The following is a 24,261-nucleotide window of genomic DNA, read 5'->3' on the forward strand; positions in this document are numbered from 1 at the left end:
AGAGTCAGCCACAGTTTGTTATGATCTATGCAGTCAAACGCCTTTGCATAGTCACTGAAACACAGATATACATTCCTCTGGTATTCCCTGCTTTCAGTTAAGATCCATCTAACATTAGCTACAATACCCCTAGTACCACAACTTGTTTATTTACGTAATGATATTTTCCCACGTTAATATTTCTGCTGATCTTTCTTTAGAATTTTAGTGAACTACAGAGAGAGCGTGGGCTATGAATTTCCAACTTACAGACAACCTTTTTGTGTTCTTTAATATGGTATAAATTTGCCCCCATTGAATCTACTGACCCAATGGTACTCCTAGTAATATTCCTGATAATCACTTTTTTTGTAACTCATGTGCCTTTAAATCACTGGTAAGTTTTACAAGCTTTGTTTTGCTAAATAAGAATTATTTGAACTTGCTCCTACTCACTATATATTAAATGTACATACACTTAGGAATGGATAACTTGGGGACTACTTATATTTTAAGCCTTAGGTAAATGCACTTTATTGCTGGAACTAGGTGACACCAAGCAACATAAAACTACTTTTAACTAAATTTAAGGCTGGAGTTTCTTGACTGCATAAAGCATTGACAGCTGGTAGAGTGCTGCTCATCCAAAGGTGAATTTGGAGGTTTGAATCCACCAGCAGTTCAGTGGGTGAAAGAAAGGCAATCAATCTCCTCCCATCTAGTTTACAGCCTTAGAAACCCACTGGAAGGGCATGACAATTATAAGTGAGGGATATCATGGTGGGTGCATCTCCGGGTTACAACCTTTCAGATAATTCTTTGCAATGCCATTTAAGTGAGAAGTATGCTGTATATTTTCTTTTCTAAAACCGTTAACTTCATCGTCAAGCTGAATGAATGTTTTGTCTATTGCCTAGAGATCTAACGTCTGATTAGAGATTGGTATTGAATTACAAATAAAGAGCATGAAAGGAGACTTCCTATCTTTATCCTTCGGAGAAGCTGGTGGATTCAAACTTCTTACCTCTAGGCCACCAGCGCTGAAATCAGTATTAAATTGTATAAAGAGCAAATAAACATAATTATGATAATAAAACCTTAAGTAGTATTTTGTTCACGGTAAGCATCAAGTTCTTTATAGATACTAAGTTATTTAACCATAACAATTCTACTATTAACCCTATTTATAACAAAATGAAGAAACTCCTGTAATTGCCATTCTTATTTTAAAAAAAGGAAAACAGTATATTCAAATCATTAAACAACTAGATCATGATTTTCTCCCCCACTGAATTTTTGGCTAGAAGTTGTTTTTGTTAGGTGTTGTCAAGCTGAGTAAGGCTCATAGTAACCTTATAAATAATAGCTGAGCTGAACCCTGCCCTATCCTGTGTCATCTCTGACACACTAGAGCCTACTGCTAAGTCACAGTGTCAATCCATTTTTGGGGGGTCTTCCTCTCTTTCACTGACTCTCCACCTTTCTAGAAGGGAAAATCTAAGAATGTCAGTACTAACAAATATAAAATTTCTTTGATAAAGATATAAAATAATTAAATTGTAATTTTAATTTTTTTAAATTTTTATTTCATTATTTTTTTGTGTGTGCACCATCAAATTGGATCTGACTGGTACAGGAGGAGATTGCCCTTCCTTCTCCAGCAGAACATCTGGTGGATTTGAACCACGTACCTCTGGAATGGCAGTGAAGCTTCTTGCCACTAGGCCACCAGAACTCCCTTAAATTGTCATTTTAAAGATGAACTTTGAAAAGGTAAGAAAATGGGTATGGTAATTGAATAATAAATTATGTAAACAAGCAAGACCAATCTAATTTAACATTTCATTTTACCCTATAGCTGAACATGACAGAAGATATCAGACAAAAAGGGCCAGAGGTCACCAATCAAGTTGTCTGTAGTGGACTACAGAACAAAGATAAGTGACCATTAAATTATCACATGAGAATTTTATCTCTCTTTCTTTCATGAAATCATTATTTACATTATTAATAAGACTAGGTCCAGGATAAACTAATATAAAGTATATAAACTAAACCCTAAACTACAGAATACAGAGGGGGGGAAAAACCCTTATATTCTAAACAGAAGATCAGATGCAAACATCATTCTTTCTTTTTTCATTTTTAAAGCAGGGACAACTAGTTTCATTTTAAATATAAATTTTTTATTAAATATGTTGAATATACTAGAATTTGTCTTTTTTTATAAACTGCTTCCCTCTAAGGGGGAGAACTAATTTATTTGAGTATCTGCTTTATATAATATCATAATCCTTCTAAGACAGAAATGGTTCATTTAGAGACACAGGAGAGAAACAAAGGATATAGTATTAAGTTAATCAGGACAGAACAACTGGAATATCAGTTGTTTAAAAAGTACAACCATTCTCAAATTTCAAAGCAATGAAGATATTATCAAATTTAAGGGAGAAGAAAACAGGTGGTGTGGTAGAAGTCAGTAGTTACAAGATACTCAACCACAATCAAAGGCCTATTTTGGAGCTTGAATTATTAGCATTATCTTGGCATTCTTAAAAGTGATTTTAATAACTGCAAACAGTTAGAAACAACCTAACTTGTTCATCAATGGATAATAGCTTAAGAAACAAAACAAATCCCAGAGTACATCAAATAATGGAGTATTATACATTACTAAAAAAAGAACAATTTTTGTAATGCTGGACCACATGAAATAAGGTAGAAACTTTTTTTCATCTATCATGATGTTGACCACCAGGCCAGTGGTGAGGATTTCTGTCTTCTTGATGTTGAGATGCAATGAATATTGCTCTTCTATAGCAAAGTTTTCAAATCCTCACTTTGAATAAGCATGATCATATTATCATCTGCTAAACAGATTGTTGATGAGTCTTCCTCCTATCCTTACGCCATATTCTTTTTCATAGAATCTAGTTTTCTTGAATGGTTTTCTCAGCATACAAACTAAATAGGTATGGAGAAAGTATACAACCCTGACACACATTTTTCCCAATTTTAAACTATGTGGTGTTCTCATTCTGGCTTTTACTAAGCCTCTTGGTCTGGGTATAGGTTTTATTTGACCATACTTTTATGGAGTTTCTATGCCTCTCAATATTAGCCATACTTACTGGCATTGCTTCAACAAATGTGGTCAATCTGATTCCTATTCAGTACATCAGGTGAGATCTAAGGGTAAAGTTGTCATCTGTGTCTTTTTAAAAAGATATCTGCAATGAATAAATTATGGTAAATAAAAAAAATTCAATCCTTCATTCTATTTTCAGCCTCATTTCCATAACCAAACCCATATTTTCCAATTACTATTCCTTCTTCATTATATCCTACTTTTGCATTCCAGTCACCAATGATCATTAACACATCTTGATTGCATGTTTGTTCAATTTCAGACTGCAAGAGTTGGTAAAAATTCTCAATTTCTTTCTTTTTGGATCTAGTTGTAGGAGAGTATATTTGAAGAGTAGTCATGTTAAAGGGTCTTCCTTGTATGCATATTAATATTATCCTATCACTCACAACACTGTATTCATACAGGATAAACTTGAAATTGACTTTTTTACTATGAATGCAACACCATTCTTCTGTAGTTCTTTCTCTGCATCAAAGTGGCCAAAGCTGGTCCATCTCATCTCACTAATGCCTAGTATGTCAATCTTCATGTGTTCCATTTAATTTTTAACAATTTCCAGTTTTTCAACAATCCAGTTATGTGTATTTTATGAGAAGAGAGTGCTGACACTGAAATAGTTCAAGAAGTACCACATGGTTGAGAACCAATGGTGCTAAAGGAAGAAGCTCCAGCTGCTCTGTAGGCATTGGCAAAGTGTAAGATTCTGAGAATTGATGGGATACCAATTGATGTTTCAAATGTCAGATGTAGCCCTAGACATGCTCACCAGTGTGTGTCAGGAAATTTGGAGAATGACTCAGTGGACGGTATCCCTATCTGTTCTCATTCCCAAGAAAGATGATCCAAAAGAATGTGAAAATTATCTAACAATACTATTAATATTACATGCAAGCAAATTACTGTTGAAGATCATTCAGAAATGGCTAGTACATTGTGATATTAGACTAAAAGGGTGATTTTTTTAAGCCATTTAGCTTCTGCTCTCCAGCTATATTAACTGCAGACATATGGTCTTACAAATCAACATCAGCTGTGGGACTAGGATAAGTGAAAGAGTGCTTCCCAACCAAGCAGCAAGATTTGAGGTGAGAAAGACCTGAAGGAAGACTTGAGGTGAGCAAGGCTTATGGCAGCAAAACCCTGGTGAGAGCAAGACCCTGGTGGTGGAGAGTCTGTGGCATTATTGTGGTCAAACAGCGACAAGGTGTGACCTGAAGCTTCTTGCATTTGTGCTGGCCACAGTGAGATTTTGCTGTTCTTGTCTTCGATGATGGAAAGAAAAGCTGCTTGCTGAATTGAAACTGGAGCCAGGACTAACTGTGGAATTGTACCTTAGAACTGTTGGGCTAAAACCTGGACTTATTTTAGGTAATATTGTGATATTATTTGTCTCCTCACTCTCCAACTTCCTTCCCTAATAAACCCCATTGTTCGTACTACAACTGTGAGTCTGTGACTTAGCAACAAATAAATTAGCTTCTTGCTGCTAGTGAGGTTCTACAGGCATCATGGTGCTGCTACGAGCTCCTGATCTGCTTTTTGCTCTGGGGCAGTGAAGGAACATGTTCTTCCTCCATCTGAGCCCTTTTATAGAGAAGCTCATGACCCTGTGCCCTTATATTCTGTTTTCTCCTTCTTAGACATACATAAGCAGAGAACAACTAGATATTCAAGCTGAATTTAGAAGAGGCTGTGGCTGTTCCCAAACAAATACATAGTTCCTAAAGGAAACTACATCGTTTAAAAGGTGTAGTAAGAAAGGTGTATGTGTCAGGGTTGAATCCTTTCAACATACCTTTACAATTTGTATGTTGATTGAGCAAATTATTAGGGAAGCTGGACTTTACGAAGAAAATTGTGGCATTAAAATTGGAGGAACACCCATCAATAATCTTCGTTATGCTGATAACACAATCTTGTTTGCTAAAAGTGAGGAGGACTTGAAATACTTGTTGCAGAAGATCAACGAACACAGCCTTCAATATGGATTGCAACTCAATGTCAAGAAAACAAATATTCTCACCACTGGACCTACAGGTAAAGGAAAGATTGAAATTGTTAATGAATTCCTCTTACCTGGATCCACAATCAATATCCTTGGTATCAGTAGTGAGAAAATCAGGAGCCGTATTGCACTGGGAATGTTTGCAGTCAGGAAGCCCTCCATATTATTCAGGAACAATGATATCAATTTGAGGACTAGGGTATGCCTGATTCAGGCTATGGTCTTTTCAATCACTTGCTATACATCTGAGTGCTGGAAAATGAGTAAGAATGACAGAAGAAGAATTGATGCTTTTGACCTTCAGTGCTGGAGTAGACTATTGGATATTCCATGAGCTGTCAAAGAACAAACAGATCTTAGAAAAGGTGCAGCTAGAGTGCTCCTTAGAGGCAGGGATAATAAAGCTTCATTTCACATACTTTGTGCATGCTGTTATGAGAGGCTATTCATTGGAAAGGACCATCATGCTTGGAAGGTGGAGAGATGGTGACAAGGAAGACCTTCAACAAAATAGACTGACACAATGTCTGCAGCAATGCTCTTAAGTGTGTCAGAGATTATGAAGATGGCACAGGATAGGACAGGGTCCATATCTGTTGTTCACAGGGTCACGATGAGTCATTACTCAATTTGACAGTAACTAACAATAACAATAAATCTTCCTGACAAGATGCCCAAAGTATGTGAGATAAATTTCATTATCTTTGCCACTATGGAGAACCCCGTTTGTACTTCTTTCAGACAAATTTGTCATTTTTTTTTTTCAGTTCATGGGACTTTCAATACTCTTTAGCAATACCACAATTCAAAAGAATCAATAATTCTTCAGTTTCCCTCTTCATTGTCCAATTTTCGCATACACTTGAAGCAACAGGTCTTTAGATTTCTTGACTGTTATAAGGGGTATTGATTGTGGATCCAAGCAAAATTAAACTACTGACAATTTCAGGTTTTAAAGGGAATGGATTCTGAGTTTTAAATCTTACTATATTATTATTAAACCAAAATGAAATCTATTGCCTTTGAACTGATATTACCTTATTTCAACACTCCTCCATTAGGTTTCCAAAGCTGTCAATCTTATGGACTGCCTCATCTTCTCACATGTAGCAACTGGTGGATCCAAGCCACTGGCCTTTTGGTTACTAGTCCAACACACAATACACTACACCACCAGGACTATAATGGGTTCTGACTCATGGTGACCTTTTGTATTACAGAAGAAAACATTGCTCAGTTCTACATATTCCTTAAAATGTTATGTTTGAGTCAAAATATGTCAGTCCATCTCAGGTTTCCTCCATTTCACTGGCTTTCTACTTTAAAAACACTGTGTTTAAAAAGATAATTTATAGCGATAAAAAAAATAAAGTCTCAGAGAAGAAATTTTTAGACAATAAAGAGTACCGGTAGCTAGCTATAGTCTCAAGAAAATAACCGGGCACTTTTTAAATTTTAAAAACATAAATAAATGCATAGTTTTAAATTATTAGAAAAGCAGTGACTTTTTAAAGACTTTCGTTTTTGTTTCCTAAAGCAAGCGACTCAATCAAACAGTAAAGAGGAAAGTACAATAATAACTGTAAGACAAGATTTCATGGAAGATGAACAACTGACTGTATAGAAGATGTGTGTTTTGGGGGGGGCTTTCCCCCCCCCCCCGCGAGCCGGCCGCGCGCCGTGCCCACCCCCCCCGTTTGTCCCGCCCAGCGCTCCTCGGTCCCCTCCCTCGGAGCCCAAAAGAGTGCGGGGGAAAAAAAAAGAAGAAGATGTGTGTTCCACAGATTTTGTTTTCTTTTAAAGTTTTCCGTCTCAATACTAACCAGGCCCATCTAGTTTAGCTTATGAAGTCTGACAAGGGTACAGCCTATGGCAATGAGGATGCAGGATAGTGATTTTACTTCTTATTTTATTCATTGCAGCCCCAGGGAGAGAGATAACGAGAACAGGAATGAAATACCTGTCTCCTACATAAAACACTGCAGAACATTACTATTAAGTTACCAAGGGTAAAAGGAAGATTTTCTCTTGAAAAAATTTGTTACATTTATATGGAAAATGATTTTGTTTTACTTACTCAACGAGTCATTAAAACCTTAACTTTATTAATCATAAATTTGAATTATTTCTTTTGCTAACAAGTTTGACATTTGTCTATTAAGATTTAAAATGTTTAACCATATTATTTCATAAACTGAAAATAAACTATCAACAACTTAATGTTTAAAATGCCATGCAATTACAAATTACCCAGAAAAAAACTTTTAAAATTTTAGTCTTAATTTAACATTCTTGAGTTATCTGGATTTTTGTCATCTTCCTCGTTATAGAACAAAGTGCAGCAAGAATTGTCAATAATTAAAGCCCTGGCATATTAAAAAAAAAATTACCCCATGTATGACAAAAGGTTAAGAATAAAGAAGTCCCATGGATGGATTAATGTCAGATTTACTCCTTCTGTTGAGCCATGTGAAATTCCTTAACATTGGAATGAGTTTTTTTAGTCTTGAAAACTGCAATTCCATCCGATTCAATTAAATATATCTGTCGTAGACTAAACTGGTTTTCCTCAAAACATGCATTGATCTGGATGAACCCTAATTCTCAGTGATTTGGCACTTATTTAATGATATAATTGGCCCCCAACCCCCTACTCCTGTTGGCTCAAGATGTGATCTGATGTGATCAGCCAATTACTAATAGGATTAAAGCAAGACACAGCACTGACTAGATACAAGGAGAGATTTCCTAGTGTGTGATCTGTATCACCTTGTACTTTACAAAAGAAAAAAAGAGAACTAATCAGAGAAAGAGGAATTGAGTACAATCAAGAAGGAAGAGCTGAGACAGTCCCTGCACGGAGAATCTCCTACATCCGGGAAGAAGACTGATACTAAGAGACATGGGGACCTCCAAGGAACAGATGTTGTTGTTGTTGTTATGTGCCGTCGAGTCATTTGCGACTCATAGTGACCCTATGCACAACAGCCCTATACCATGCTCTATCCTGTGCCAATCGCACTGCCTCCGACACACCCATCCCGATTACTCCAGTCACCAAATCAATCCATCTCATAGAGGGTCTTCCCCTCCTGCGCTGTCCCTCCACCCTCCCAAGCATGATGTCCCTCTCCAAGGACCTGTCCCTCCTGGCAACCTGCCCAAAGTATGTCAGACAAAGCCCCAGAATCCTTGCCTCCAAAGAGTTGCTTGGTTTAATCCTCTCCAGGATGAATCTGTTAGTTTTCTTGGCAGTCCATGGTACATTCAATACTCTTCTCCAGCACCACAGCTCAAAGGCGTCAATTCTCCTTCTGTCCTCCCTAGTCATTGTCCAACTCTCTGATGAATAACAAGTGATTGCAAAAACCATGGCCTGTATCAGACAGACCTTAGTCTCCAGAGAGACATGCAATCAAGATGCATTGATAATAATGGGTGACTGGAACTCAAAAGTTGGGAACAGGGAAGAAGAATCAGTCGTTGGAAAGCATGGACTTGGTGACAGAAATGATGCAGAGATAGAATGATTGAATTTTGCACAATCAATGACTTATTCATTGCAAATAAGTTTTTTAAGAGACATAAATGTAGATTATACACATGGATTTCACCTGATGGTATGCATAGGAGTCAGATCAATGACATCTGTGGAAGTACTTGTATTTTTTAAAAAGAAGAATCCCTATGTGATGCAAACAATGGGACCTTCTAAGAATCAAATCCCTATGCACATCCAAAAACTCCTCCAACAGGATAAAGAGGGGAAGCCACAGACTGGGAAAAAATATTTGGTAATGACATGTCTGATAAGGGAGTTATATCTAGAATTTACAGAATATTCAAGCACCACAACAAGATAAAGGTATATAACCCAATTGCAACATGAGCACAGGATATGAACAAACACGTCACCAAAGAAGATATTCAGATGGCAAACAAACACATGAAGAAATGTTCAAAATCCCTAGCTCTAAGAGAGAAGCAAATGAAAACAACTATGAGATATCATTTCTCCCCAGTAAAAATAGCAAAATTCAACAGAACAGTAAACAACAAATGCTGGTGAGGTTGCAGAGAAATGGGAACCTTTATTCACTGTTGGTGGGAGTGTAAAATGGTGCAACCATTATGGAAGGCAGTCTGGCTTTCTCAAAAAGTTGGAAATAGAAATACCATTTGAGCCACCAATTCCACTACTGAGAATACACCCTAAAGAAACCAAAACAGTCACCCAAGCAGATATTTGCACACCCATGTTTATTGTGGCTTTGTTCACAACAGCAAAGAGTTGGGAACAACCCAAGTGTCCATCAACAAATGAATGGATAGAGAAGCTCTGGTATATTCACACAATGAAAAACAAGGAACTCATGAAATATTATACAAAATAGGTGACCCTGGAGGACATTATGCTGAATGAAATATCTCAGTCACAAAAGGACAAATACTGCATAGTGTCACTGTTTTAAAATGAGACTGACATCAGGGTTGGGGGAAAACTAACAGGGGATAAATAATGTATACTACATTGAAATAGATGAGGGAGAGAACTGTTTAGGAGGAATATATGATTCAGTATTATTGTCATGATAAGAGTCCAGAATGAAAGCTGTACAGTGGAGTGGACTAGGGGAGGGGGGAAGGGAGATTGCATAACAATGAAATAATTTTTATTTTAACTTCTCAAAGAGAAAAGCGAATTGGGGGCAGGGGTGGGGCAGAGAGGAAAGTGGGCAACAATGAATGAATGGAAATCCAAAGTCTACATAAATTTTCATTAAAATAAAAAAAAGAGGAAAAAATTGTTTGCATCGCATAGGGATTCTTCTTTTTTAAAAATATTTTTTAAAATATTTGAAACAAAACAACTCTCTTCTAATCTAAAATGGCCTACCTTCAACTAAAATGGGTTAATAGCATTCCTTTGTATGTATGTATATCTAGCCCTTAAAAACAATTAAAAAAGAAACACCTAAAAAAAATTTCTACATCAGTAATATACAGATACAATGGTTTCAGTTTGATAATTTACTGCTGGGTGATGCACCCAGGTCACCCCTCCCTGGAAGCTTACAACTGAATTACATCATTTTACATCAATACTTTGTGACAGTTTACAATTACGGTAATTTAAACATTCCTCAATACTTACTGTTGGTGTTAGGTGCCACTGAATCCATGATGACCCACAGCAACCCTATGAACAACAGATATGAACCTTGTCCTATCCTGCATTGCCCTCACATTCTTTTCATGCTCAAGTCAATCACATTGGTCACTGTAAAAATATACTAGATAATCAAGAAAGGCTAGTAGAGAAGGTTTTGGAGAAAGTGCCCTCTTTTTAGTGCAAAGAACAGAGAGAGGTCAACTGGAACATGTATTTATTTTCATTTGATTTGCACCAATAAAAAATTTAAATGCAAACTTTAAAAATGATAGCAGAATCCCAAAGAAATGGTGATGACAAATGAGGAATATTTTATTTTAGGGTTTAACAGATTAAAATATATTCTCGGATCTATAAATAGTAAGGACAGATAATTTAACACTTTCTAGAAAACTATGGAAAGTGGAACTTAGATTATGTGCATATGAGCAATGATGTTAAAACCAGAACTCAGTTCTCCAGATTAGAAGATTGCAGTGTATTATCTCCCTCTTCTCTCCACCATTATACTGTTCAGAAATCACCATAAAGAATTACTTTGAGTACTTGGTTAATTTAACACATTTTCTACTGAGAGTCTAAAGTACACAACTCTATCGTCAATTCACTAACAAAAACTTATCACAAATTTAAATGAGAAAAGAACACAGGACTTGAAACAAAATAATTCAGGAAAGCCACTACTATGTAAACACACAGTAGACAATACCAAAACCAATTCCGGCTGGAGGAATAATAGAAAAAGCAAGAGAATGACAACCAAATTTTAATTTTGAAATCATCATCTCACTGTATGTTCCTCAAAACTGAGTATAAATGGAATTTGGAAAATCAAACTATATTTTAAAGGGGAAGAAAGTGTATAATTGATGGGATTTTTATTAAACAAAAAATCATAAAGCGAGTAATAACCTCCTAAATTATCTGCAAATAAGTAGGAAATCTATAAGCGTTTTTAATATACATTAAAGAAAGAAACAAGTTTGCATATCTGGATGGATAGCAGTGATAACTATTAGCATTAAGTGCTATCTTTCAAGACTTTATTGAGAATGAACCCATTGAAAGAGACTAGAAATGCTCATATTAATGATAAGAAATGCTTCCTTTGCATGAGCATACTGAAAAGAGCAATTCTGCATGTTATTAAAGGGTTCTCTTAGCACCTAAAGTAATAGTATAGCCAATGTGGCTGCTGAAATCTCAATCACAGAGTCATAGGAATTAAAACCAACAAAAACTGGAAGCATGCTAAGTCTTAATGTTTGCATACTTTTAGATCAACAGCTAGCTTCTTCATCTAGTTAAGTACTTGTCACATTTCTGTACAAGAAATCAAAATTTATAAGTTGTGTACATAACAACATATTAACCAAGATATAATGCACTTTGTAGGATATGTTAGAAATAGTTACATATAATTTTTAGTACAAGTAGAATTTGAGTCATTATCAACAACACAGTTGCCACTCTATCACTATTGTTGCTTAATGTTAGATGTCACTGAGTATGAACATACAGCAGAAACCCTATAAACAAGAGATGTGAACCCTGCCCTGTCCTGTGCCATCCTTATTATCACTGACATACTTGAGCTCACTGCTGCAGTCATGGCATCAATCCATCTGGGTCAGGGTCTTTTTCTTTTCCGCTAAATCTTCACTTTTCTAAGCATCAGGTCCCTTGGAAAAGGGACCTCAAACTTAGAAGATTATAAAGCTTTATCTCACATACCTTGGGCATGTTGCCAGCAGAGGCTGCTTCGTGGAGAGGAAATGCATAGAAAGCCAAAACTATCAAAAAGTAAAAAGCAGTCTTGAAACTCTGGTTAGAGATATCATATCCTAGGTGGAAAGCTGACTACAAAGGTTTTGGATGCTAGACAGCAGAGTTATAATGGAGAAAATGTACTTATATAGGGTATAAATAAATAGACTCCAAATAAAAACAGGCTGACAGCTCAAAACTATTCAGAAATACCTCAGAAGAAAGGTTTGGAAATGGTTTTGGAATATCACAAGTGTAAAAAACACACAAAAAACCAAAACACCTATGGATACCAAAGCTGCTTATGAACAATGAAATAGGTCATGAGATCTGGTTTGGAGGTTTGAAGAGTGATGGCTTCATGGTACCTCCCAGGTTAGTGATTCTGTTTCACCTCTGATCTTGCTATGAAGTGCCTGATGCTGTTAGATGCCAGGGAGTCGTCGTAATTTACAGCAACCCTTTGAACAATGGATCTTCAAACCCTGACCTATCCTGTGCCATCCTCACCTTCTCTGCTACACTTGAACTCATTGTTAGTAAAGGAAATGTCTAGAGTCTTAAAAGTTTTGAAGAGGTCAACTAAGGCACAGCAACTGGTTGCTATTTGCCTGGACCAACAGTGTCTCACTAAAACTCTCAGCTTTTGAGTTCTCAGTGCACCTCCCTTTGGACTACACTTGGAAAGCTCAGGATACAGAATGTGTGACACATTGCCTACGTGAGTAACTGACTATCCTGCCATGAGAGCAGACCTTGATGGTTCCTGGAAACCATTATAGAACATATGGATCAAAAGTTCTATAAAGGAATCCTGATCAGGAGGGAGAGAATTGAACTTCAGTTGTCAATGACTTGATGCTTTCTGCAGCTAAAGAAGCTCATAAACCTAACGCTACTGTCCTGTGATAATCTTTAAACCTGAAACCATGATTTTCCCCTGAAATTATCTAAAAGCTAAACAACAGTTTATCTTAACTAGTAAAAACGATTTTTGCCTGAGTATTATGCTTTTTCTAGAACTATCTAAAAGAGATGAAACTGACATCATATTAGAAAGACTAATTATGAGACTTCAGAGGCAGGGAGTTTATGTCAGTGAGGGAGGAACAACTTCAAAAAGGAGGGTAAGAAAGGTTGTACAGCTTAAAGAATATAAACTACATGTAGAAGCTGTTGAACTTATGTACGTTTCCTGTGTATATGCTCAATAACAAAAAACCCCCACAAAAGTAATTTTAAAACCCCACAAAAATCTATAGAGTATATTTTTTCTCTTTAACACATGTAACCAATATCAGTTTGAATGAACTAAATACAAACTGGCTTCTTTATGTGGTTTAGATTATTTTTGTAAGTTTAAAATTATTCTAAAATCTAATGCTGAGTACATTTTCTGTAATTTTGTTCAGCAGATTCAACCTTTAAGTTTTAAATAATTCAAGCCTATAGAAAAGATATACAAGACAAAGAACTCCTGTATACTCTTCACACTAATTAACTAACATCCATCATTCTCCCACATTTTTTTGAAAATTTTTCTCTGTCTTTACACACATAGTGCCCCACTCTACTATTTTTTTATTTGTGAAAAAATTCTGAGCAAAATACTAGTGGACAAACACCACCACCATATGAAAAGAGATCATAAACCACTGTTATTTACCACTCCTAATGAAAACAGGAACAAGACAAGAATGCCCAATCTCCGTATTGTTATTTGGTATTGTATCAGAACTCTAGCCAATTCTGTAACACAGAAAGAAGAAAAATATGATAGCTAAAAATGGAAAAAAGTAAAATTCTTTCCATTCATAGATGAAATGATGCTACATACAGAAAATCTTAAACAGCCTGGAAGAGAACTTCTAGAGATTATGGGACAATTTAGCAAAGCTACAGAATACAGGGTCAAGAAATATCAGTTGAGTTTCTAGACACCAGCAATGAAAATTTTGGAATGGAAATTAGAAAAACTACTGCAATTACAATAGCATCTAAGAAAATAAAATACCCACATGCCAGCAGAATTCCAAAACAGACATACTCCTACCCCCCAAAATTACAAACTAAACCAAAACCCAAACCAAATGAAAGTGTAGCTGTGTAGCTAAAACCATTGAAGACTGGCTAGACGAAACCTTTCCAATTAGTATGAAAAAGGAGAAAACATGTATTCAAAGAGCTGAGTAGACCCCAAACATGACAGACTACAAAAGAAAAATAACAGGACATAACAAAGTCAAATTTTCCAAAATTGAAAGCAATGAAATAATACTGAAATTATTAAGAAACACTGAAGAAAAACGAAGAGTTACCTACAAAGGAGTTGTAAGCTCTAAGTTCTCAGCAGAAACTATGTAGACAAGAAGCCTATGGGATGAAATACATAAAACTCTGAAAGAAAAAAACTGCTAATCAAAAAATTATATATCTAGCAATACTATCCATCAAATGAGATGGTGAAAGTAGGACATTTCCAGATAAATAGAAACAAAAGGAAATTGTAAAAATCAAAATGACATTACAAGAAATCCTAGAGGAACTTCATTCTTTAGACTGAAGACCAACAACAACAACCAAAATGAACACACATGATGACATGACCAGAAACAGATCCAGACATAAAAATACACGAAGTATAATAAACATATGACACTAAAAATAGGAAAACAGGGGTACCAGTCAGTAAAAGAAGACAACTTTAACACAAAGAGAGGATTTTAAAATGGGAAGTGAAGGTAACAAATTGTTGTTGTTGTTGTTATGTGCCATCGAGTCGCTTGCAACTCATAGCGACCCTGTGTACAACAGCCCTAAGCTCCGCTCTGTCCTGTGCCAATCGCACTGTCTCTGACACTCCCATCCCAATTATCCCAGTCACTGAATCAATCCACCTCATAGAGGGCCTTCCTCTCCTGGGCTGTCCCTCCACCCTCCCAAGCATGATGTCCCTCTCTAAGGACCGGTCTCTCTTCACAACATGTCCAAAGTAAGTTAGACGGAGCCTCAGAATCTTTGCCTCCAAGGAGCCACCCGGTTTAACCCTTTCCAGGACAAATCTGTTTGTTTTCCTAGCAGTCCATGGTATTCTCAATACTCTTCGCCAGCAGTTTTAAAGTTCGAATAAAGTAGTAACTTACAATATTGTTACTACTGACTGTCTTTGAGGCTTGCAGGACTCATAGTTACCCTATGAACAAAAGGCCTGAAGGCCCTCTACAACTACCGACATTTATCAAAGTTCATAGAGTTTCCAGAGGCATGTTGTTTAGGAAGTGTATGCCATTCCTGCTGCATGAAAATAACAACCTTTTAATCAAAATACAAAAGAGGAAAACCATAAAGATACAGTAAAACCCAAAACAACAGCAATGAAAGAAATTATCAGAAAAAGTCATAAATACAATGAGCTCACACCAAAACCCACATGAAATAAAGAATTCAGGAAAAAAGCATAGCAAAATGAAAGCAATAAAATCATACCTATGTGCTGCAATCCCAAAAGCACAAGCTTCCTGTCCACCAGTTGCTCCTCAAGAAAGAGAAAGATGGGCAATCTCTTTCCACGCAATTTACTGTCTTTGAAAACCCACTGCAGGGTCAGCTATGCGTTGGTTTCCATTCATAATAATAACACTAGATAATTACAACAAATGTAAATGGATTAAATGCACCAGTCAAGAGAAAGAGTAGCAGAATGGATAAGGAAACATGGTTCATCAATTTCTTATATACAAGAGGCACACCATAGACATAAAGACAAAAGACAAAACTAAAAAATCAAAAGGTGGGAAAAATACATCAAGCAAATGGCAATCAAAAAGAGTAGGATGGTCTATATTAAATTCTGATAATACAGACTTCAAGGCAAAAGCCAGCATAGGAGACAACGAATGAAATTATATAATGATCATAGAATCAACTGACTAAGATGACATAACTATAATTAATGTCTACATACTCAGTGGCAGATTTCTGAGATATGTGATACATAAATTGAAACAAATTTGAAGAACAATTTCACAATAAGAGAATTCAACAAACCACTTTGAATGAATGAAGGCACAGCAAGAAAGAAACTTAACAAAGCACACAGAAAAACTAAATACAACTAATTAACTTGATATCATACATTTATAGAACACTCCATTCAACAAGAGTACAATATACATTTTTTTTCTAGTGCACATGGAACATTCTCCAGAGTGTATATCAAGTCACAAAGAAACCCTCAGTACATTAAAAAGTACGGAAATAGTTATGAGAAATCATCCTCTCAGATCACAATGTATAACATTAGAAGTTAACAACAAAGAGATCAAGATGGGGGAATCAATTACATGGAAACAAAATGACATCCTGCTTTAATATTACTGGGTAACAAATTGAATAAAATAACAAAAGTAAGGTTGACAGTGGATAAAGTCACTATCCTGATCTTCAGAAGGGCACAGAGAAAAGAATGAACACCACACCTTTCCTGTTCACCTAGCCGTAAGTGTAGGCACCTCCACAGACCCAAATCGTCATGGATACAAAGGGCTGCTTAAAATGGCTATGCTGCACTGTTTACAGTATTGTGTTCTGTCTTCTTCTATGTTTCTCTCTGGTTATTTTTTTTTTTCTTTTTCTTTTCAGCATTCCAGGATATATGTTTTCTGATATCTTTGCTGAAGAGAGCTAGAACTGACATTGGTTTATTCTAGATTCCTTGTATTTTATAATTATTTATGCCCATTTGCTTAAAAACCTCACTGCCGAGTATACTACTGTCATGATTAAAAATCTATACATTATTCTGTTCTCCAAGATTTGATATTTGATAATAATTGAGGCAGGCCAACCTATATTCAGCTAAAGTACACACAGAACTATTTACCAATATTTACAGTGACAGTTTTGTCCATAGGGAGGGAAAAGGGTTAAAAATTTACCATTTGTTATACGCTGCTGCTGTTGTTGTTGTTATGTGCCGTCAAGCTGCTTGTGACTCATAACGACCCTATGTACAACATTCCTAAACTCTGTTCTGTCCTGTGCCAATCGTACCGTCTCTGATTCACCCATCCTGATTACCCCAGTCACTGAATCAATCCACCTCATTGGGGGCCTTCCCCTTCTGCGCTGTCCCTCGTCCCTACCAAGCATGATGTCCCTCTCCAAGGATCGGTCCCTCCTCACAACATGTCCAAAGTATGTTAGATGGAGCCTCAGAATACTTGCCTCCAAGGAGCAGCTCGGTTTGACCCTTTCCAGGATGAATCTGTTTGTTTTCCTAGCCTTCCATGGTACTCTCAATACTCTTCTTCAGCACCACAACTCAAAGGCATCAATTCTCCTTCTATCCTCCTCAGTCACTGTCCAACTCTGATGCATAACAAAAAAAGGTGATAGCAAAGGCCATGGCCTGTATCAGATGCACCTTAGTCTCCAAAGAGACACCATTGCTCTTCAGTACTTTGGAGAGGTCCATAACAGCAGACTTTCCCATGGCAATCTACCTTTTAATTTCCTGGCTACTGGTGCCGAGCAAACTGAAGCTGTGCACAATCTCAATCTCTTCACCATCCATCCTGATGCTGCCAATTGGTCCAGTGGTGAGAATCTTTGTCTTCTTGACTGTGAGCCTCAATCCATATTGGAGCCTGCAGTCCTTGACCCTCAGCAGCAAGCACTTCAGGTCCTCCTCAGTTTCAGTAAGCAGGGTTGTTTCATCTGCATATCACAGATTGTTGATAGATCTTCCACCAATCCTGACACCACACTTCTCCTTATCAAGCCCATCCTCCCAGATAATCTGTTCTGCATACAAGTTGAAAAGGTATGGAGATAGGACACACCCCTGGCGAAAGCCCTTCCCAATCTTGAACCATGCAGTGTTTCCTTGCTCTGTTCTGATGACACAATTTTGCCTGCTAAAAGCAAAAAGGATTTGGGGCTCTTGTTGCATAAATGGAAGCCTACACCCTTCAAAATGGATTATATCTCAACAGCAAGAAAACAAAAATCATTACTGCTGTGCCAATAGGCAACATCATGATAGATGGACAAAAGATCAAAACAGTCAATGATTTAATCTTATTTGATCCACAATTAACATCCTTTATACTAGCAGTCGGGAGATCTGGAGGCACATAGCATTGGGAAAAGTCTGCTATCAGGGACCTCTATGAAGTTTTAAAGAGGAATAGTATTAGTTTAAAAACTAAGGTGTGCCTGATCCAAGTCCTATTTTTTCTAATCATCTGCTGTGTATCTGATAGTTGGACAATGAATAAGGAGAAAAGAAGAAGTGTTAAGAGTTGAAGTGTTAAGGAAAAGTTAGCTTGCCATGTTGTTATGTACCATTGAGTCACCTGCGACTCATAGCGACCTTATGTACAATAGCTCTGAACCCTGTCCTAATCCGAAGTCAAACTCATTGTCTCCGACAGACAACCCCATTACTCCAGTCACTGAGACAATCCATTTTAATCTGGATCTTCCTCTCCTACACTGTCCCCCTACCTTTCCAAGCATGTTGTCATTCTCTAAGGACTGGTCCCTTCTTGGCCATGTGCTCCACGTATGTGAGACGGAGTTTCAAAATCCTTGCTGCCATGGAGGAGCTTGGTTTCACCCTCTCCAAGAAAAGACCTATTTGTTCTCCTGGTAGTCCACGGGATGGTCAATACTATTCTCCAGCACTACAATTCAAAGCAATTGATCCTTCTATCATCCTTAGTCATTGCCATGGATGGCCAAAAGAACAAACAGATAGGTCTAGGAAAAAGAGCACCCAGAGTGCTCCTTGATGGCAAGGATGGTGAAGTTTTGTCTCACATTATTTGGGCATGTTGCTAGGAGAGGTTACACCTTGGAGGGGCATTATTCCTTCAAGGTTATTCCTTCGAGAGGTTAGTTCTTAGAAAGGTGGAGGGTCAGCAAAAGCAAGGAAGACCCTCAACTAGATGAATTGACACAATCACTGTTACAATGAATTCTAGTTTGTCAGGCACTCTGAGGATGGCACAGGATAGGACAGGGTTCAGATCTGTTTTTCACAGGGTTACTATGGTACTACTGTACTTGACTCGACAGCACCTAACAAGAGTAGAAATTGATGAAAAGCATAAAACTGGCGGGGAACCCAAAGAAATCAAATGTGGGTTTTTTCTTTCTTTCTAATCAGTGAAGTTAAGTAACTCTAGAGATCCTGAGTAGGAAAAACCCAAAAAGGGCATAAATTACCCCTATCAGAAATTAGAGCCATCACTGTACGCTATCAATATTAAAAGCTAAATAAAAATTTAGAGACTTATAACAACTACTGAGTTTCCTCTGACTCATTGCAATCCTATGAAATATATCTTGTAAATGAAATATTAATCATGTAAGTTTGATATGAGTACTTCTTTAGCAATTTGTTATAATGTGCCACTGAGTCTCCTGTGATTCATAGCGACCCTATGTACAATAACATAGCCTGTCTCATTGACTTCAACATACCTACCCTTGTTACCCTAGTTACTATATCAATCCATCTCATCATCCTATCCTATGGTGTTCTTCCACCATTCCAAGCATGATGTCTTTAACCAAGGATTGGTCCTTCTTGCCCATGGGCCCAAAGTATGTGCGATGAAGCTGCAAAACCCTTGACTTGGATTCACCCTATCTAATAACCTGCTTGTTCTCTTGGCAGTCCACGGTACATTCAATACGCATTTCCAGGCACTACAACTCAAAGATACAGATTCTTCTTTTGTCATTCTTAGTCACTGTTCCAGCTCTCTGATGCATAGCAAGTAACTGTGAAGACCAAGACCTGGATCAGGCACACCTTAGTCTCTAGACTGAAATGATTACTCTTTAGCACTTTGGAGAGGTTACTGACAGCAGACTTACCCAATGCAATTCATCTTTTGATTTCCTGACTGCTGGTGTCAAGAGTGTTGATTGTGAAGCCAAGCAAGATGAAACTGTTAATAGTAAGCTCTTTTCCATCCATCATGGTGCTGTCAACTGGCCCAGTGGTGAAAATCATTGTCTTTTTAATATCGAGAGTCATTCCCTATTCAAGACTATAGCCCTTGACTTTCTGTGGCAAACATTTCAGGTACTTCTAAGTTTTGGCAAGGAAGGTTGTATCATCTATACAAGGCAGGCTGCTGATGAGTTTTCCTCCAATCCTGATGCCATTTTTCTCCTCATAAAGTCCAGCCTCCCAAATGATCTGTTCCACATATAGAATAAAAAGTTATAGGAATAGGACATATCCCTAATGCACTCCTTTCCCCATTTCAGTGTTTCCTTGCTCTATTCTGAGGACTGCTTCCAGGTCTAAGTATAGGTTTTACATAAGCAAAATCAAGTGTTCCTTGAGTACTTTAGAGAGGTCCCAACAGCAGACTTTTCCATCGCAATATGTTTTTTGATTTTCTGGCTGCTGGTGCCAAGAGTGTTGACCATGGAGCCAAGCAAACGGAAGCTGTGAACAATCTAAATCTCTTCACCGTCCATCTTGATGCTACCAATTGGTCCAGTGGTGAGAATCTTTGTCTTCTTGACATTGAGCCTCAACCCATACTGGAGGCTGCAGTCCTTGACCCTCTTCAGCAAGCAGAGTTGTGTCATCTGCATAACGTAGACTGTTAATAGATCTTCCACCAATCCTGATGCCACACTTCTCCTCATAGAGCCCATCCTCTCGGATAATCTGCTCTGCATACAGGTTGAAAAAGTATGGAGATAGGACACATCCCTGGTGGATGCCCTTCCCAATTTTAAACCATGCAGTGTTACCCTGCTCTGTTCTGACGACTGCCTCTTGGTCCAAGTATAGGCTTCGCATTAGCACGATTAAATGTTCTGGGATTCCAGTTCTTCTCAGAGTCAGCCATAGTTTGTTATGATCCACACAGTCAAACGCCTTTGCATAATCAATGAAACACAGATAGACATTCTTCTGGTATTCCCTGCTTTCAGCCAAGATCCATCTAACATCAGCTACAATATCCCTAGTACCACGACCCCTTCTAAACCCAGCCTGGACTTCTGGCAGTTCTCTGCTGATGTGCTGTTCTAGCCGTTTTTGAATAATATTCAGCAGAATCTTGCTTGCATGTGAAATCAACGATATTGTTCTTGAGTTTCCACACTCTGTTGGGTCACCCTTCTTTGGAATGGGAACAAATATAGATGTCTTCCAGTCAGTTGGCCAAGTGGTTGTTCTCCAGATTTCTTGGCACAACTTGGTGAGCACATCCAGGGAAGCATCTGTTAGCTGAAATATGTCAACTGGTATACCATCTATTCCTGGGGCCTTATTGTTTGCTATCTCCTTCAAAGCAGCTTGAACTTCTTCCTTCATAACCATAGGCTCTTGCTCAAATATTATTTCATTAAATTCTTCCGTATCTGCCAATTCCTGTCGATACAATGACTCGGTATACGGACTACTTGCTCACCAAAGTCCTAAAATAACTTGGTGGCTAAAGATTATTCATATTAATACTAATAAATTTTAATGATAATTAAATAATTAAGCATATCTATTCTGTCTTCCTTTATGTATTTAAAATGAGGCAAAATAAGTTAAATAAAAACATTTAAAAATATAAATTTTATATTTTAAAAATATATATTTTTCCCCCACACACACAGGAAGACTATTCATTGTGGCCCCAAACTGGAAAATACACAAATGTCCAACAATGATAAACTGGGATATATTTATAATTTGGCTATTATGTAACAAGAAAATAAATAATATACAGCTAAATACAAAATACAATAATAATGTATAAATCTCACAAAAAGACATTAACTATTAGAAGCCAAATACAAAAGAATACACAATGGGATAATTCTATTTAGCTGAACTCCAAAAACTAAGAAAAATCAGTTGATAATGTTAGAAGTTAGGAGAGCTGTTACCTCTATGGAGGAAGAGAAAGGGTGTACTGGGTAGAGGCATGAGGAAGGTTTTGACAATGCTTTATTTCTTGGTCCTGGCAATAGTTAAGTCAGTCAACTTTTTGACCATTTACTGAGCTGAACATCTTCATTTTGTATACTTTCCTGTATGTATTTTACGGAATTAAAAGAAGTTTGACCTTATTATTATTATATTATTATAAATTACCTGTTTTCTCTGTGTTCTGCTCCTGTTTTCCAGCCAATCATCCATTTGTTCTTCAATTTCTTCTATAGATGTTCCATGATCATAAGATTCAATATATGTACTCTCTAAAGGTGTGTATACAGGAAATTCAGGTTTTGGCTTTTTTACTTTCACTTTCTTCTGTTCTATAAAATATTTAGAAGAACAACTTATTGAGATAAAAAAAATTTCTAACAACTGATTCATAGACCATAACTTGAAAGGACACATGTTCTTTCATCAAAATAGAATTACTTTGCTCTAAATAAGTGTTACTACACATTTAATTTTAATTTACACTGTGCAAATAAAACTCTAGAGAAACTGATGATGATGATTATAATGCAACCACTATATCAATTTCTATACATCTTTAATTTTCAAAGTACTTTTCAGCAAATATTTCATTTTGGTACTATTGAAAAAATTTGGCATGCAGTGTTAAACCTACCTTTAAAACTTAATAGCTATATAATCTTACGAAAGTAACTTTACTATGACTAGAGATCTCATAAAACTTATTGCTGGCAGAATAAGTGTATCCCTACACCCTAGAGGAAATACAATATTACCATTAAAAAAATTGACATAAGAGTATGTATTAAAATGTAAATGACATATAACCTTTCCTCTAGCAATTTCCTCAAAAATAAAAACACTAAAATTTAATTGAGTACATATAAAAATACATGGGCACGCGTGGGTGTATATGACCATTTACTATTTCTTCAATGACACATATAACTACTTGCACAATTAATGTTTCTTAGAAGAAGAAATGACTAAGGAGGTATTGATGACACAAAGCTACCAAAAATATCAAATATTCATGATAAGACCCTGAAGTAAACTTGTATTAGCTGACTTATAAAGATTTTTATGAGTTAGAGAACCAAAAGTAAGACAGAAAAGTATGCAAGATTCTATGTTCATAAAAGAAAATCCTTCTATAAATCTCTACACATGGATAAACAACAAGCAGACTTGTGGCAAGACAGATGAAGAAAAAAGGGAGTATAGAGATACAACCAAAAAAAAGAGGAAGGACTACAATACAGATAACACTGAAATATTTTCAATTAAGTTATAACTATAAAAATGTTATGACAATAAAGGACATAAATCAGTATGAAATATAGTATTTCTGAAACCAATGATTATATTCACTAAATTATGTGCTACCTTAAGACAGGACTAAAATACTTAGCAAAAATCTTATCTATATAAAACCTACCTTTTAAAACAGTAAATGCCTCTAATTTAATTAAATGCATGTTGTTCTTGATGGCCATCGAGTTGAGCATGACTCATAGAAACCTTATGGAAAAAAAAAGGCCTGAAACCTTTCTATAATTATCGACATTTATCTTAGTTCATAGAGTTTCCAGAGGCACACTGCTTAGGAGGTGGATGCCACTCCTGCTTCCAAACCTGTCTTAACCTGGGAACTCCAGCAAAGTCTGTCCATCATGGGTAATCTTTATGGCATGTGACACACCAATGGCATAAGTGACTAAAAAGATTTCAATTCTTCATTTCTCCCGTTTTCTAGTTTTAATAAAAACTATATAATTAGTATCTCCATTGGTATCATAAATTTTAGTGTCATGAACACATCATTTTAAGTGAATTAAACAAAAAACAAATGAAGAGTTTTGAGTGTGTGTGTTTAGCATTATTGTTGTTATGTGCCATCGAGTCGTTTGCGACTCATAGAGACCCTATGTACAACAGCCCTAAACCCTGCTCTATCTTGTGCCAATCCCACTGCCTCTGACAGACCCATCCCGATTACCCCAGTTACTGAATCAATCCACTTCATAGAGGGTCTTCCCCTCCTGCGCTGTCTCTCTACCCTCTCAAGCATGATGTCCCTCTCCTTATAACATTTCCAAAGTATGTCAGATGAAGCCCCAGAGCCCTTGCTTCCAAGGAGGAGCCCGGTTTAACCCTCTCCAGGATGAATCTGTTTGTTTTCGTGGCAGTCCATGGTACATTCAATACTCTTCTCCAGCACCACAGCTCAAAGGCATCAATTC

General features: G+C 36.8%; 1 protein-coding gene across 1 annotated transcript in view; it reads right to left on the bottom strand.

The window, feature by feature from the left end:
• The window catches only part of DNAJC1 (DnaJ (Hsp40) homolog, subfamily C, member 1), a 277,615-nt gene that overhangs the window by 102,996 nt on the left and 150,358 nt on the right, over positions 1 to 24,261 (bottom strand). Inside the window, exon 8 of the mRNA XM_006887057.1 lies at positions 22,205 to 22,368. Coding sequence (XP_006887119.1) covers positions 22,205 to 22,368 — 164 coding nt within the window. The remainder of the gene's footprint in view (positions 1 to 22,204; positions 22,369 to 24,261) is intronic.

Source organism: Elephantulus edwardii, unplaced genomic scaffold (genome assembly GCF_000299155.1).
Source record: "Elephantulus edwardii isolate Elephantulus edwardi_28Jun2011 unplaced genomic scaffold, EleEdw1.0 scaffold00054, whole genome shotgun sequence".
NCBI lineage: Eukaryota > Metazoa > Chordata > Mammalia > Macroscelidea > Macroscelididae > Elephantulus > Elephantulus edwardii.